This window comes from Ylistrum balloti, unplaced genomic scaffold (genome assembly GCF_031769215.1).
Source record: "Ylistrum balloti isolate Yb309-2 unplaced genomic scaffold, AGI_CSIRO_Ybal_v1 Utg370282, whole genome shotgun sequence".
NCBI lineage: Eukaryota > Metazoa > Mollusca > Bivalvia > Pectinida > Pectinidae > Ylistrum > Ylistrum balloti.
Window position 1 is genome coordinate 418,970 of NW_026782216.1, and position 15,059 is coordinate 434,028.

The 15,059-nt window shown below is 36.1% G+C and overlaps 1 protein-coding gene across 1 annotated transcript; it reads left to right on the forward strand.

Moving 5' to 3' along the window:
- Positions 1-1,416: 1,416 nt before the first annotated feature.
- Positions 1,417-12,393, forward strand: LOC132552848 (dual specificity protein phosphatase 1-like). Its single transcript, XM_060217039.1, has 4 exons — positions 1,417-1,941; positions 7,626-7,741; positions 8,065-8,284; positions 9,936-12,393. Exons 1-4 carry the CDS (start codon positions 1,533-1,535, stop codon positions 10,304-10,306), a joined length of 1,116 nt encoding a protein of 371 aa, XP_060073022.1. The 5' UTR covers positions 1,417-1,532; the 3' UTR covers positions 10,307-12,393.
- Positions 12,394-15,059: the final 2,666 nt, after the last annotated feature.

Sequence of the window (15,059 nt, forward strand, 5' to 3'; positions counted from 1 at the left end):
CAGCACAGGGTCAGTTAAGGTAATTAGCAAAGGGGTCAGTTAAGGTAATAAGCACAGGGGTCAGTTAAGGTAATTAGCACAGGGGTCAGTTAAGGTAATGAGCATAGGGGTCAGTTAAGGTAATGAGCATAGGGGTCAGTTAAGGTAATTAGCACAGGGGTCAGTTAAGGTAATGAACACAGAGGTCAGTTAAGGTAATTAGCGCAGGGGTCAGTTACGGTAATTAGCACAGGGTCGGTTAAGGTAATTAGCGCAGAGGTCAGTTACGGTAATTAGCACAGGGTCGGTTAAGGTAATTAGCATAGGGGTCACTTAAGGTAATTAGCACAGAGGTCAGTTGAGGTAGCAGGACTAGTTTTGGACATTAACACATAGGTCAGTTAAAAGTATATAATTACCAATGAAGTCAATTAAGATAACTCGGACGAAGGCCAGTTACGGTAATTAACACAGTGGTCAGTTAAAGTACATGTGATTTGCACAGAGGTCAGTTCAGGTAATCTACACGGAGGCAAGTTAAGGTTATTAGCACGGACATCAGTTAAGGTAATCAGTATAGGGGCTTATGCAACTTGTAATGTATATGAAAATAAACTGCAACGCTTCCCTTGATACCGTTAACACGACCTACGTGATTCAAGCTTATGATATGGAGATTGGTCGGTGGCAGTTTTCTGTATGATGCAGATATCATCAGTAGCATATGTAATGTAAATACAATATTTTTTTGATTGGTGCATTAATTGTTAGGTATTACAGGAACTATGCACCGCTTAATGCAATTTGAAATGTATTTACCTCATGAAACCTATTTCTAACTACACAAACGCCTACCTAACTGCAAATTTGTTCGTCGCGCGCATCGGACATCGATTTTTCTGTCGAAGGAGAAGATAAATTGCACCTGTCCCTTTCATCCGAGTAGAAAATTATATAATGACATTGCCTCGAAATTTGCTAACGAATCCGATCAGGCGGGAAAAGCCAGAGGCTGTCGTCTGCTAATTGTATCTAGCTCATTCACATGGCTGAGGTTTGTTTACATCCGGTTGAGTTACGTTGAAAGGAAATGTGGGCGCTAAATAAGGTTTTGGTAGGCGTGGCTATGAAACGCGGATGGAAATGATATGATGACGTAATGGTTTGAGGATTTTCATTCATAAAATCAACGTACCTTGGAAATAATCTTACGTATTAATTCGAATTACTGAGGTAAGCACAGAGTTGGATATGTGCCAGTTTTTCATGCGATACCAACGATCGGCCAGTATATGTATAATTTAAACCAATAGCATTGTCAGTGTGTAGACCTATATTACATCGCGTAGTATGGTAGTAAACCGCCTGCCCAAATTAGGCGTATGATAATTTATCAGCCGGAAGAGTTTCATTCCTGCTGTTTATATAGGCGCTTGATTTACAAGCAGTTTTATGAATGGGCTACGACCACAACTCGGCTACATTCCAGTATTAACCGAGCAGACGGCAAGATATCCACACTTACATTACTACGAGTGAAGTATCACAATACTATGGCTTTTAGAGTGAACATTTATCAACTGAAACAGGTAATGGAAAACGAGATGGTAAATTCTAAGACAGCCAGTAAAGTGTTAATAGTGGACAGTCGTCCCTATATAGCGTACAACGAAGAGCACATCATCGGGGCTTGTAATATGTACTGTCCCCCAATTCTAAAGAGGAGATTCGCAAATGGAGGCCAGGTGCATCTCGAATCCATGTTGGGAGTGGAAACGAAAAACAGATTGATCTCCGGACAATTTTCTACCATTGTGGTGTATGACCAGGAAGGTCCGTGTCTCCCAACGTTAAATACCCTAAACAATAACAGCTCGGGAATGGACAACAAATCCGACCTCATCATTGTCTACCGCACCTTATGCAAGCTCGCCAAAGATGCAAAATGTTTAATCCTTAAAGGTGAGTTTTTTCATACACGTATAATTAAAAAACTATAAAGAGAGATAAAGAGAGAGAGAAAATCTAATGGAGAAGAGAGAGAGAGAGAGAAAGGGAGAGGGGGAGAGAAAGAGAAACTTACGATTGAAATAGTGTATTATTATGTGTAAATGGTGTCTCTGTTGCAGATTTATATAATTTTATTGATATACAATGTTTTAGACATTTAATATCAGCCATTAACCCGACAATGAATCCGAACTCGGAACATCCATATTTGTAATTATGTATCCGAAAATATTCAGAGCCTGTACTTAAAAAGACTATTTTAGTCGCTGCAAATCAATGATGACTTATATGTCCTTTGTTATGGCGAATTCGGTGTTGTTAAAACCGTTTTATGAGTGTGAAATTAGTTTTGAAACGTGGAACGAAGTATTTTCATTGAGTGATATTGATACGGTTATGTCGTGTCAATAAATCTGCCTGAAATCGGCTTTTTTTGTTGATCTGCTTCAATATAATCGACTCATCAGCTTATTATGTAGCTGAAAATATCTGTAAAACATATATGAATAGGTTTGAGATGATGTAGACAATCAACTGTGGAGTTATCAAACAATGATAGTCACTGAAAACCGAGGCGGGGATTGATTGAAAAAAAGTCATTTAGGGTAACATCAGAACGTGTAAATGAATTATGTCCATATAATTGTGTATCAATTAATTCTTAATTGGCCTAATTAAATTTTATATCTAGTACCCAAGAAAGGATATCATTAAGTACATAAATGATATTTGATCACAAAATGTATTCCTGATGGTGTTGATTCTATGTCTTATTTACTCGGTATACGGAAATGCATCTCATGAGTTTGTGCAAGGTTCAATATGGGTGTTAAATTTCGGCACTAATTACAACTCAAGCCAAGGACTCTATGTCTTAGTGGATAATGACTGGGCTTATCTCAGCGTACATCGGAATCCTGTGGTTCGGTTTGCAGGAAATTCTAAGCGGCAGTGCTTAGCACTGGAGGTGGTCCGCGTTACATCTGTGTAGAGATATATCTAATGTATTTATTGGTACATGAACGCACACTAAGCGGCATTCATGAGTTCGTTTCGTTCATTTGATCACTTGCAGTGTAGTGAATTGAAACTTTATGTGAATTGATTTGTTTGTTTTATAATTAAATGGCTTTTACCATATTAAATGGCTTTTAGCATAGACGATACTAAAATATTTATATTTTGAAGATCAAAAGAAAAACAAAATGTAAAATGAAAACCATAAATGATCAAAATGCTAATTTTATATAATACAGCTTCAAACTGCTTATTTTTACACGATGGACGAAAACCCGTGATTATTCTTCATAACATCACTTCAATGAAGATATAAAAAGGGTACACCCTGGTTGTGTATCTTTATTCTCGTTACAGTTGCGCAAACGGTGTATCATGTCGTGTTTTAGTAGTCTGAAAACAATAGAAGGGCGTTGTCACCAGGACGCCCGGACGTTTGTTTCGTGTTAACAAAACTAAATAGCGGTCATTTGACAACTTATATCGCGGTGATATCGCCGTAAGTTCTATCCTCGTGACAATTTGACGATTATTGTATTACGCGGGTAGGAAGTTTTAAGATACATTAGAGTGCAAAGTACACAAATACAATTTTATGATTTACCAGGAATGCGGTACGTCACACTGACACGGAACTGTGCAGTTTTTGTAAATACTTGAAGATAATCTTTCCTGTTGTACACGACTCGATACGTAGAATCAGCATTTCGATACATATGTGGAAACAATTTCAAATGATTGAAACTTGTAACAAAATTTGTTTAAAAACTCGCTCATATTAGTTAAGTTGAAAGTGATGTGATCGATGTGGGTCCTCTGTAGTATTATATAAATATTTAATTCCATTATTTTATATATTGATATGGGAAACAGTGTACTTCGGACTTCATTGCATTATAACCGAGGTCATTGGTCTGTGAACATTCTATATCTTTTGTCAGATGTGAAATATGTATAACACTGACACGGTCTTGTCGGTCAGTGACTTTGAACTTTCGTTTTATGCTGAATTGTAACAAAACCAGCACTGTTAACTGAGTAAACAGTGCCTCTATTATATTTGTTATAAAATAATCTTTAAGAATTAACGAAGGCGTTGCCCTCTCGGGCGTTCTCAGGAAAATAAAGGAAGCATTTTGTGCATGACAAATACCTTTGGAACATTGAACTCCAGAGCACTTGAGAAAGTTGATAACCCGAGGCAGAGTATAACGCCAGGGACTGGTTTACTTTATTGCTTATCAACGTGGATGAAATAAAGCATTAAAACTAATTGATATTACTTTAGAGCAGTAAAAAATCATCTGTTTCCGGTCCCAATGAAAAAGATGCTTTTGAAGATAGATCAAAAGTTTAAAATTGATTTTGATTAAGTTTAGAGATATAGTACAAAAAAAGTTCGCAGCCATTCGTTTGTATCGGTCACATTTGAGTAATTATACTGTTCGATCTGTACTCTACAAAAGCAGTTATGTATGGTCGTCTGTCGGCAATAGAGAGTTCGGTTCGTTCAAGAAGATATACTTAGACCTCAAGTAATATCGGCATCCTGTCAATATATAAGCTGTCAGATTATATACGAATGCACCCGTACATACATTATAGATGATAGAGATAGGATCGAACGCGTCGGTATTTTTAAGTGTGCTTCTGACGCTGGCTAGGTCGCGTGAAGTGTACTTAAAAGCTATCGATTTCATTCGTTGCACTTCCTCATAAGTTAACGATCTTATCTTATCGATACTTTGACCTACCAAATTGGTTTCGATTTCCCGTCACCTATATTCCCAAACTGGCAAGTTTCGAAACAATTTCGTCTGATGTTACAGTGATCGTTACACATCTATTTGAACATAGATCAACATAACTGGTGAAATGTTTTTTTTTACCAATCGTGTTATACAATCTACATTGAAACGACCTGTGCGCTTATATGTTCTTCAGTAAGTTAACCAGCAATTGATTGAATCTATATTAAGTCTTCGGATTTGGTCGCGTTTCATAAGTTGTCATGGAAACTAATATCCCAGGTGTACAGGAACGGTCTATTAAATGTACCCAGTAATTAAAAACCCTAAGGACCAAGCCTGAAGCAGAATAGATACACTGTAACACCTCCTCTATTGAACAAAGCGGAACCTACTAGTCCGAGCACGCCGGAAACGATCAATATCCGATTTTAATCGATCAAAGATCGATGACCGATTATATCCCTTAAGCCATGCCACTAAGTAATACAACAAAAGGATCGATTCAGTTGGGTTATAGATAATATGGAAACTTGTATGCACAATATTCCGGAAGTAAGGATCGGGAACGGTAAGATTTACCGAATTGTATAAATATTGTTTTAGTTATTCTTGAGTGTAGAATTACAGTTTAAAAGAGGTTAACAAATACATAGTCAATCCCAAGATGTGTGATACTGATATACATTAACCAATCCTCGTAGTCGAGATTTCATCAGTAACACCATGGAGGCGGGAGGCTGACCACAATGTCGTGATATTAAACCTACACCTTTAGAGAAATCTTACCATGGTATACCTTAACATTCGAATGTCTTAAGTGTACTACTGTGATTTACTTCACTATTATCCATGCGAGACTGCTGAGTCAACAAACTGGACATTACACAGATCCGGTATTTGGCCACTTCAACGGATAGTGACCAGCAGGTGATTCATAATCTCGTAATAGAAAATTCAATTACCGTTGGTCAACAATTTTACAAATTCCAGATAAACAGAGTAAACAAACAATGTAAATAAGACTGTCCGCTATGCTGGAATGTTGACGTAGTTTTTGTATTTTCATTGTACACGTTGCTGTCGATTGTCTGATAAATGACTGACCATTCATTAGTTTCTAATGGGGCATGACGTGGTGTTAATTGCCGACCGGTGTGAAATCTACCCATATATACTTGTTACACACTGCACATACATATATGTCGTCATTCAGGTAATTAGCAATCAGGTGCGGGCGACTTTATCTGATTGATAAGAAACCTGTACATTTTGAGTGGGAGGCATAAAGCTCTCACACCCATTGTCACGAGCGTTTATATGTAAAAAGTTCATTGTCAGACCACCGCTTCTTGATGGATACAGATATTTTATTTCAGTCTAATCTTACGCATATTTAAAGAAAAATAAACATGATTTGACAAAAGAATGATCAAAAACACCCATAAACTGATCTGTTAGTGATATGAAATATAATTGTATTTTGTTGCCATTTCCGATGAACAAATCAGTTGTCAGTATATGGTAATTTCTTACTCGAGTCTAAAACGTTTTTATTTTTGCGAGCCTTGGGACGACTTTCACAAAACTTCACATGAAATTGACATAGCTCAGTTACATTTAAAATTCAAAATGTAGAGCAGAAAATCAGAAGGGGCAGCTTATTTTGACATCGCCATCGATTACTGATTGGAGTAGCCAATGAAAAACGCTCCAGGGTATATAACACGAGTGACAATGAAGAAACATTACAAGGGCGAATTCACATATTATTAAAGTGAATATTCGTTGACGTTCTTAATGTCTTATCTTTCTGGTCGCCCTAGTCTTATTCTCTACACCTTAAAACCAAACTACTGCATTCATTTAAACCGCAGAGAAACATCTTTACGTGTGATAATAACCACAACGCCATATATGTTTATGATAATGGATATCCTTATGCTGTCATCTCATTTTATGCAAATTCAGAACATCCGTGCATGTGTAATAAAATCATATACATGTATATATGTCAGTTCTGTCGGACTTTCAACACCATTCCGTCATGTTGTGTATACGTATACTTAATGTTACTGAGTAACTTAAAGTGACACATTTAGATATAATTTATATAACAAGCTTTGCTTTATTAGAAAGACGTCAGTTGGTTTTGTGTGTTAGACACTGTGAACCACTTATCACTTACCACGCTAATGAGTAATAAATGGTGAACTGTCATTCCTATATATATATACCGCACGTGTTCATGTGTGTGAATTACCTACACCCACAGAGCCCGTCCAGGTGCTTGTAATTATGTATATACATTATTTATACAATTAAATGAACGACACTCCTGATAACATTGATGGTTTACGATTTTTATCAGCGTTTTTAATCGATTATGATAATCATGGTGGAAAAGAAAAAAACTGAAAGTAAAAAAGTCATGGGTTGGTAAAGTGTATTACATACGTGGCTATATTTGTAAAACAAATGTATACAAAAATTGAGATATAGCAGATGAAAAATGACATGAACATTAAGTATATATCAATGTTTCATGTGAAACTGAAACCTAAGACCCCATTCATCTCTTTAAATGGACTATTACGAGCGCGCGTAGACCAAAAAACTTCGTTTAATACTTCAGTTAAACAGAAAATCGATAGTTTTGAAAACAAGCGATACAATATCAAGTTTATGTTTTTGATACTTCAATGTGTAGATATTTATTGAGGTGCTCTTTTGTGGATCAAAATACATACCATTTACAAAGCTACTAAAAAATAAAATGGGATTGGCAATTTACCCCCATTTGTATAATTAAGTATGTATTGATGTAATTTACCATGCGTTAAATGTGTGTCACGTGTTATGTATTTTCAGGTGGTTACAACACTTTTAAACAACAATTCCCGTCACTATGCACCAACCAAAGTCAAGAGGACGTCGAATCAACGGACACCTCCAACTCTCCACTCTTCCAGAGCCTCTCGGTTCCGGTACGTAGTAACATTTAGAATTGTATGCTTGTACAACTAATGTAAGCAGTGCAGCAGATTGGTATACTAATGCTTTCATAAATATCACCCGCTCGAGTTTTTTTTTACGTTAACATTTTTACTTACAAATGAAACTTGATAATACTTTCCACAATTTTATAATCAATATAATGATTTGAATGGTTATTGTTGTCGTGTTCGTGTTTTAAATTTTGCTGTTGTAAATATATACAAAATGAATTTTAAATGTGTAATTTGACCTGGTAAATATGATTCCAGACAATATTGAATGTATTAGTTATTGAAATTTCTGCCCCTTTCAGTCGGAACCAGTTGAACTCCTGCCTCATCTATATATTGGCAACGCCCTGAGCGCCGCAGGAAAGGATGTTCTTCTTGCGCACGGTATCACCGCCATCTTGAATGTGTCAAACAATTGTCAGAATCATTTTGACACCGACTTCCGGTACAAAAATATCCCCGTCGATGACAACCCATTGGTTGACTTGTCTACCTGGTTCATGGAATCAATTTCTTTCATAGGTACGTAAACTTCCCTTTTTTTGTGTTGAACGGTTAGGAGGGAAACTGTTTTGGACGATAACAACAAACGTTCATCTTTGAAACATTGAAAACAAATATTAGATATCGATACACAAGTTCTGAAATTCATGAGCAATTAATCACGCCATTTTACATACCGTATATGATTTTTGACCGGAAACGGGGCCGTGAAGTGCTCACGATTTCCGGTAAGTCGTCAAAGTAAATTTCTCAGTGTGACTCAGACGTGGTGACACATAAGACAGCTGTTCATCTGAGCGGTATTGTTATCTCTCTTAGAAACCGAGTTTTACAAGGCTGTCATATTGATAAGAATTTATCTACGTAAAATTGAAAATGCACATATTTTAAAATCAAGATACACGTCAACATATTTTGCGAATTTTAAGCGAGTCGGTAAGTAAATTGCAACGGTTGTAACAGGGTACAAGATTAAAAAACATGCCTTGGAAACAACAACGTCAACACAAACTTTAATGCTTACCTAAATAATACCCAACAGGGAAAAATGGCAAAATGATATTTTCGTCTTATTTCGAAGAAGAAAAGTGAAATTGAATCCTAGTTATACACGAGTGGTATAGCTCAATTCTCAGTAGTTTTATCATAAAACTACGATGTCTACTATGTCGAGTCCCTTCTTTAACATTTTTCTCGTTGTTGTTTCAACATGATTAGAAAACTAGTGCCAGGGCAAGCTATTTAGACTAGTTACGGTAGCTTAGCTGGCTATGTGAGAAATTATAATAGTGTCACCGGAGCCAGTCCGGATCGATGGAACTAACACCCACGCGCTCGTCGGCAGACACTGCTGATGAAACCGACAACAGACACACACACCACCATCACTGTAGGGAATCTGAACGTAGAAAATGTTGTCGAAGGATAGGCTGAGAATTAGATTATTGGCAACTTTAAAGTGGCATCACACACAAGCTGCCTTTATTTTATTCTTCACAAAGCAAATACGTGAAGAATACATGAATTGAAAACTCGCTCCAACAAATGCCTGATTCCTAGGAATCACATAATTAGTGTGCATAGTTTTCATTATCTGATCTCCCGATGAGTGACGTTCATTAGTCTAATCATATTACAGCTACAGTATGTAGCATCAACAGCGATTTCTCGTTATCGAAGTAGACAAATCAACACATTCGCGATGCAGCACAACTTCTTTAAATTGACATCAGAAATCTTGGAAATGCTGAGGTAATCAATTTCCGCAGCAGTTAATTGATAGAATGATGATGTAATTCTTCAGTAGTTATAACATGAGTGTTTTGTTGATGTTTAAGATATTGCAAAAACGACGATATATATATATAAACACCGGGATCTCTATCGATTTTTTGGCTATAGAGCATGGAAGGATGAAAGAATATTAAATTAATCATTTATATAAAACGTCTTTTCATGAAAAGTATAAAATGACAGAAATCAATAATTTCTTTTAGTTACTGTTTTTATTGAGTTTTAATTAAGCTCTCCATATTCGTCAACCACTGTAGACATGGCATATTAATAGAACAGCCCAAGGAATGATATAGAAAATTGACAAAACTTATTGTACTTTCCAAATAAAGCAAAATAGTTTGAATATTCAGTGTCATTTGTTTGTATATTTCAGATGATGTCAAGCGTCACGGCGGGAAGACCCTCGTGCACTGTCAGGCCGGAATCAGTCGATCTGCTACAATATGTCTCGCTTACATCATGCAGAGTCAATGTTTAAGCTTGGACGAAGCTTTCGAATTTGTGAAGTCTCGTCGGAGCGTGATTTCACCAAATATCAGTTTCTTACAACAGCTTTTGGACTTTGAGAAAGAAATTCAAACGCGCAATAACAAGAGGAAGTACTCGCCCCCAGCGTCTCCATGTCGGCTCGTTACGTCAACGTCACCGGCATTTTCATTCTTTGGTCATGAAGAAATACAAGCGACTACAATATTGCATAGCCCTGTGCAACTGTTGCAGAGTCCGGTATTAACCTTCACCTGAGAATTTGAAGTACACCCCAGTACCCGTTCATCCAGGTGAAAACCACATCAACCATTTTGTGGATTTTGTCCTTGAGTCGCCAACTTTAAGGCGGGTTTGAGTCTTCAAGTGAATCATTGAAGTATAATGGCAGTCAGGTTTGTAGTGTCGTATTTAAGCGACACAACGGACAGCGAATGAAATATTTAAGATGGCCTCGATACTGCCTATGAGCAAAGAGATGTGTGGAATTGGTTTATATCACATCGGGAAAGCGGAGCGAAGGGACATTTTTCTACTTACGAAATAGGTGCAGCACGGTTAAACTATGGAAACACCAAGGTTACGAATGATGCATTCCAAAATGTATTATACGGGTTTTAAACTGACCTATGGTTGTCCAATTACGCAGACCGGAAATGCAGCAATTGCCAGCTCTGAGTGATGAACAGTTGAAAAGATTCTAAGAGTGTTATGACACAAAATAAGGTATTGTTACGTTTTCATCGCCAGACTTACGAAAGTCACATTAAAAGACATTTTGAAAAGTGATTGTATTTAAAATGATGGTGCAATATGGCCGGAAGTTCAGCTTTCAGGCCACATGTAAATATCTTTAGTCACGTGATTTAAGTTTTATGCACTTTTTTACTCATGCATGTTTACGGAAATTGACGTTATTTTATCGATAAATATTGTGTATTTTTATATCATATCGCAATAAAAACAACAATAATATCTCCGAAACACTTTCACCTTGATAGAGAAGATCGGAATGGAACGCTCGGGTTTTGTGAGTCTTAAAATAGAAATAAAAATGAATTTCACATGAAGCTTTTGAAGAAAACAAAAAAATGCTATACAACTTATATTTTACTCGGTCACTCAGAACGTATCTAAGGAATGTTTTTAATTAAAATGTCATTATCGAGTGCTTTTTATCACTGGTGTTGGTTACTGCTTGTATCGCCACATAATGAATATAACAATCTTCTCACTCGCCTATACATATTCTGAAATATGTCCGAATATTTGTGGTCACTCATTTTCATTGTGAACAAAAATTCGGCAAGAAAAGACAATGTTTTTGATGTTGTGATATTTACAAATAGTTTACCCGTAGAACTAACTGTGATACCAAGATGTTTAGCTAGTGTGAATAAAGATAAGAATTGATTCCCGGGTATGGGAGAATCAATAATTTGTAATTTTGTAGATGTATAAATAATACATTATTTATTTTTCGTATACATGTTGATTTGTTGTGCTAAGAAAATTGTAGATATAGATTTTGTATTGAATTGTAAAATTATGCACACATATTTTCTTTATCAGTGAAATCACGGATTTCAATATTTCCGTGCTTGAGTGACAGATTTGGTTAATTATGAAGATCTTATTCAAACAATTAATACACATTCAATTCTAAAAACTGGATAAGGTACAGAAAATCAGGATATAAATATTGAGCAATATTGTAGAAAATATGTTATATTCTTTGACAAAAAATGAGAAAAATCTGTACAAAAATTAATTTTTCGTCATGCTTCATATTTAACTCAAACGTTGATGTAATCAAGTTGAAATTACTTTGAAATGCACTACCGTATATATAAATGTAATTTTTTAAAACATTGAACATTTAAAATGATATTGTCTCTTTTTCTTATTCATACGAAATCGATACGCACAATTTCAGAGTTACATATATTTTCCATTTCGTATACAGTGTATGTTTAAATGAGACATGAGATATGTGATTGGAATATTCTTAAGCTACCTATTTGATCTGTATGTTGTACTAGTACTTTCATCTCTCAAACCGTTCTTTATTTAGAGAAAAATACTGAAATGGAAGTTGAAAAATTTCAGTGAAACGAATATCATTGCTTCTGTTTCGTACACGAATCGAACGATTTATATGAAATCAACAAAACTTTACGAATGGAGTGTCGGATTTGTGGCAGAGTAAGGAGGTCGCCGGTTTGAGAGAGCTCTGTGTCGTTTTGGTCAAACAGTAATAACTATGAATACTTTTGATTTACTCCGAAGTTACATTAATATTTGTTCAATTTAAACTTCGAAGGTCGAATAAAAGTTGAAATTAATCCAGGACGTATTCGTGTGTATTTTATATACTATTGTACCTATATACTATTGTACCTTGTTACTTACAAGGTAAAGTCGGGAAATCTTTAACATATTCTATAAGTAATATTTTGATTCCTTGTACCAGAAATATCAATAAAACTCGAGAGATTGAACGACTCTTTACCTTTCTATCCCATGTTGGAACAAACTGGACCTGGACATAGGACACAATAATTCATACTTGTTATTTAAAAATTGTCCGATATACATTCGCAAATCCGGGAGGTTGAATAGATATTTCTTGCCTTTTCTCAGCTTTCTCTGACAATTCAAGAAGCACTCTTTGCATGTCTTTATGACCAGAATTCGTCCAATCGAAAAATGAGCTGTTTGAGGTACCTGCGGTGTAGATGTTTGTGCAGTTACCTACTTCGTTCGAGAGAAACATGTTCTTTCATAGACCCGATCAACTAACAGCTAGGCTCGGGGTTCCCCGCTACTGCGGTTTTGCTGTCATTTTGACTTTTTGTCTAAATAACATTTTGCCAAAACACAATTTTCCCTGCAAAGCCCTTTCAGCTATAGTACTTAATCTCACGATCAATATTTCCTTCCAAGAAATTGTTGCTGTGTCATCTTAGGAAGAATTCATTTGTTTAGGACTCAAAGCCCTGACAATGCCAAGTTCATAGAGGGATGGGTGTTTAAGGGGACATTAATAAAGAAAACAAAGCACAATAAAAGAGGGCATTTTGGAATGAAAGGAAATAGAGCTTTGTGGACAGAAAGGAAAACTCTAAATTCCGAAATGGAGACAAATTGTTTGTTTGCTTGGTTTGTTGTCCCGTGAACAACCAGAGTTATTTTGAGGCGGGGTTTTATTTGCAGTGTCTTTGGCTACCTTAATGAAAAACATACGGAAGGCCGGTCGCATTCTCCCGAAGCAATTAGGATAAAAAGTCTTGACCATGGACACTATTCATGGCAGTACAGACCTGTCCGTTTCTCATCTGCTTGAGTAAAACACAACCCATCCACCGCGGATAGGAAGCGTCGAACCAGGCAACCTAGGGTCTTCTTATAAGACTATGTACCCTGTACCGTCTGAGTTGCCGCAGCCCCCACAATTGAGACAGAGAACATATTTAGGACGTAAATCAGCATCTATGGTTATATGATGACGGGCAAACAGGATATGTCTCAATTTAAAAATATGAAACAATTCGTGATGATGCAACAATATTTACATTTGTACTTTATGTTTGACATTTAAAATAGACCCAGGTTATTCATTCCAGGTATTTGTTACCATAGGAATAATAGTACAAATGACTGCAGGGTATATAAGGTTATATAAAAAGTGACGGTTTAAAATATTCAACATTGTGCTCTAGCATAAATTCTTTGAAGTGTTGGAGACTGTTAAATCCCCTGTTAAAAGTCAATGATATTTCGATCTTAAAATGAGAATTTCCAAACTTCCAGTTTACCTTGACTGGTCAATATTAAATAACTTCACTCGTGTCCTTCACCTAGAGCTAGACGTAACGACAAGTTTAAGATGTTGAATTACACGAAGTTTTCCCTGGATTAAGGATAGACGATGTTGACAATAAATAAATAAATTTTGTGATTCACCGTGCAGTTGGAGTTTTACTGTTGATGAACTGGGCTTCACGAACACCGTCATACACATGACCTTTTATACGCATGTGCGTAGGAGTTAGAGGATGTTGGACATGAAACTAAAAAGGCCGAGAATAACAGCTTTCATGTTCTGAAGAAACCACATTATTTGCCTGCCAATTGCTTCCGGGTATAGCGTGCGTGCGAAGAAGCTTGAAAAGCATAGTTGATGGAGTTAGCTTGAAAATACGCAGTTGAAAGAAGCAATGAGAAACATCGTTTTTGTCAAGCTGACAATATATATATATATATATCAACGGGTCAGTGAGTTCATTTCTCTAGGTTGATGTACTTCATTGTAACCAGAAGTGACGTCAAACGCCTTAGAATTATGCTTTTTATTTTGAAAGTGGAATCAATAAAGATGTCCTCATTTGGTGACTTACACATTTACAGTGTTCACACACACTAGGATGTAACATTATGCTCGGTAATTTTGTTTTACATGATAATACATATCGCCTTATATCATATGTTTTAGTGGTTTTTTAACAGATGAAATGTACAGGGATGACATAAAAATAGAAAGAAACGCATGATGAAGGAAACTACAGAGTACTTTTCTTATCTTATATAAAGACAAAAAAAAATCTTAATATCTTATATATTATGGTCTCCGAAGTAGTTACATACATTGGTACACGTGTATTTCCTAAGCTAAAACCTTTTGAATTAACATTATTTTTTCCTAAGATGTTATGATATATTTATTCAGTGTCGAACCAGGAAACAGGAATGTGAGAATATGCGTAACATGTAAGATATAGTAGATATATGTACATTGTATCCTCTCGAATCAGTTTATCGTCGAGCTGAGTAAGAAAAATTGCTGTTATATGTTGCTGTCGAGCGGAAAAGGTCTTTTGATAGTTTTTGGGCAGTAATAAAGGCCCTCATTGTATGTCGGACGAAACAGTGCGCATTTGTAAATAAGCTGCTTGAGAAGCGGAAATCATAATAAACAGGTTTAATTGAAGTAATTTGCACACAAAGAACA

Coding starts and splice junctions, on each gene's coding strand:
- LOC132552848 (XM_060217039.1), top strand. CDS start 1,533: ATGGCTTTTAGAGTGAACATTTATCAACTGAAACAGGTAATGGAAAAC. Junction 7,742..8,064: donor TCCAGAGCCTCTCGGTTCCG/GTACGTAGTAAC, acceptor TGCCCCTTTCAG/TCGGAACCAGTTGAACTCCT. Junction 8,285..9,935: donor GGAATCAATTTCTTTCATAG/GTACGTAAACTT, acceptor TGTATATTTCAG/ATGATGTCAAGCGTCACGGC.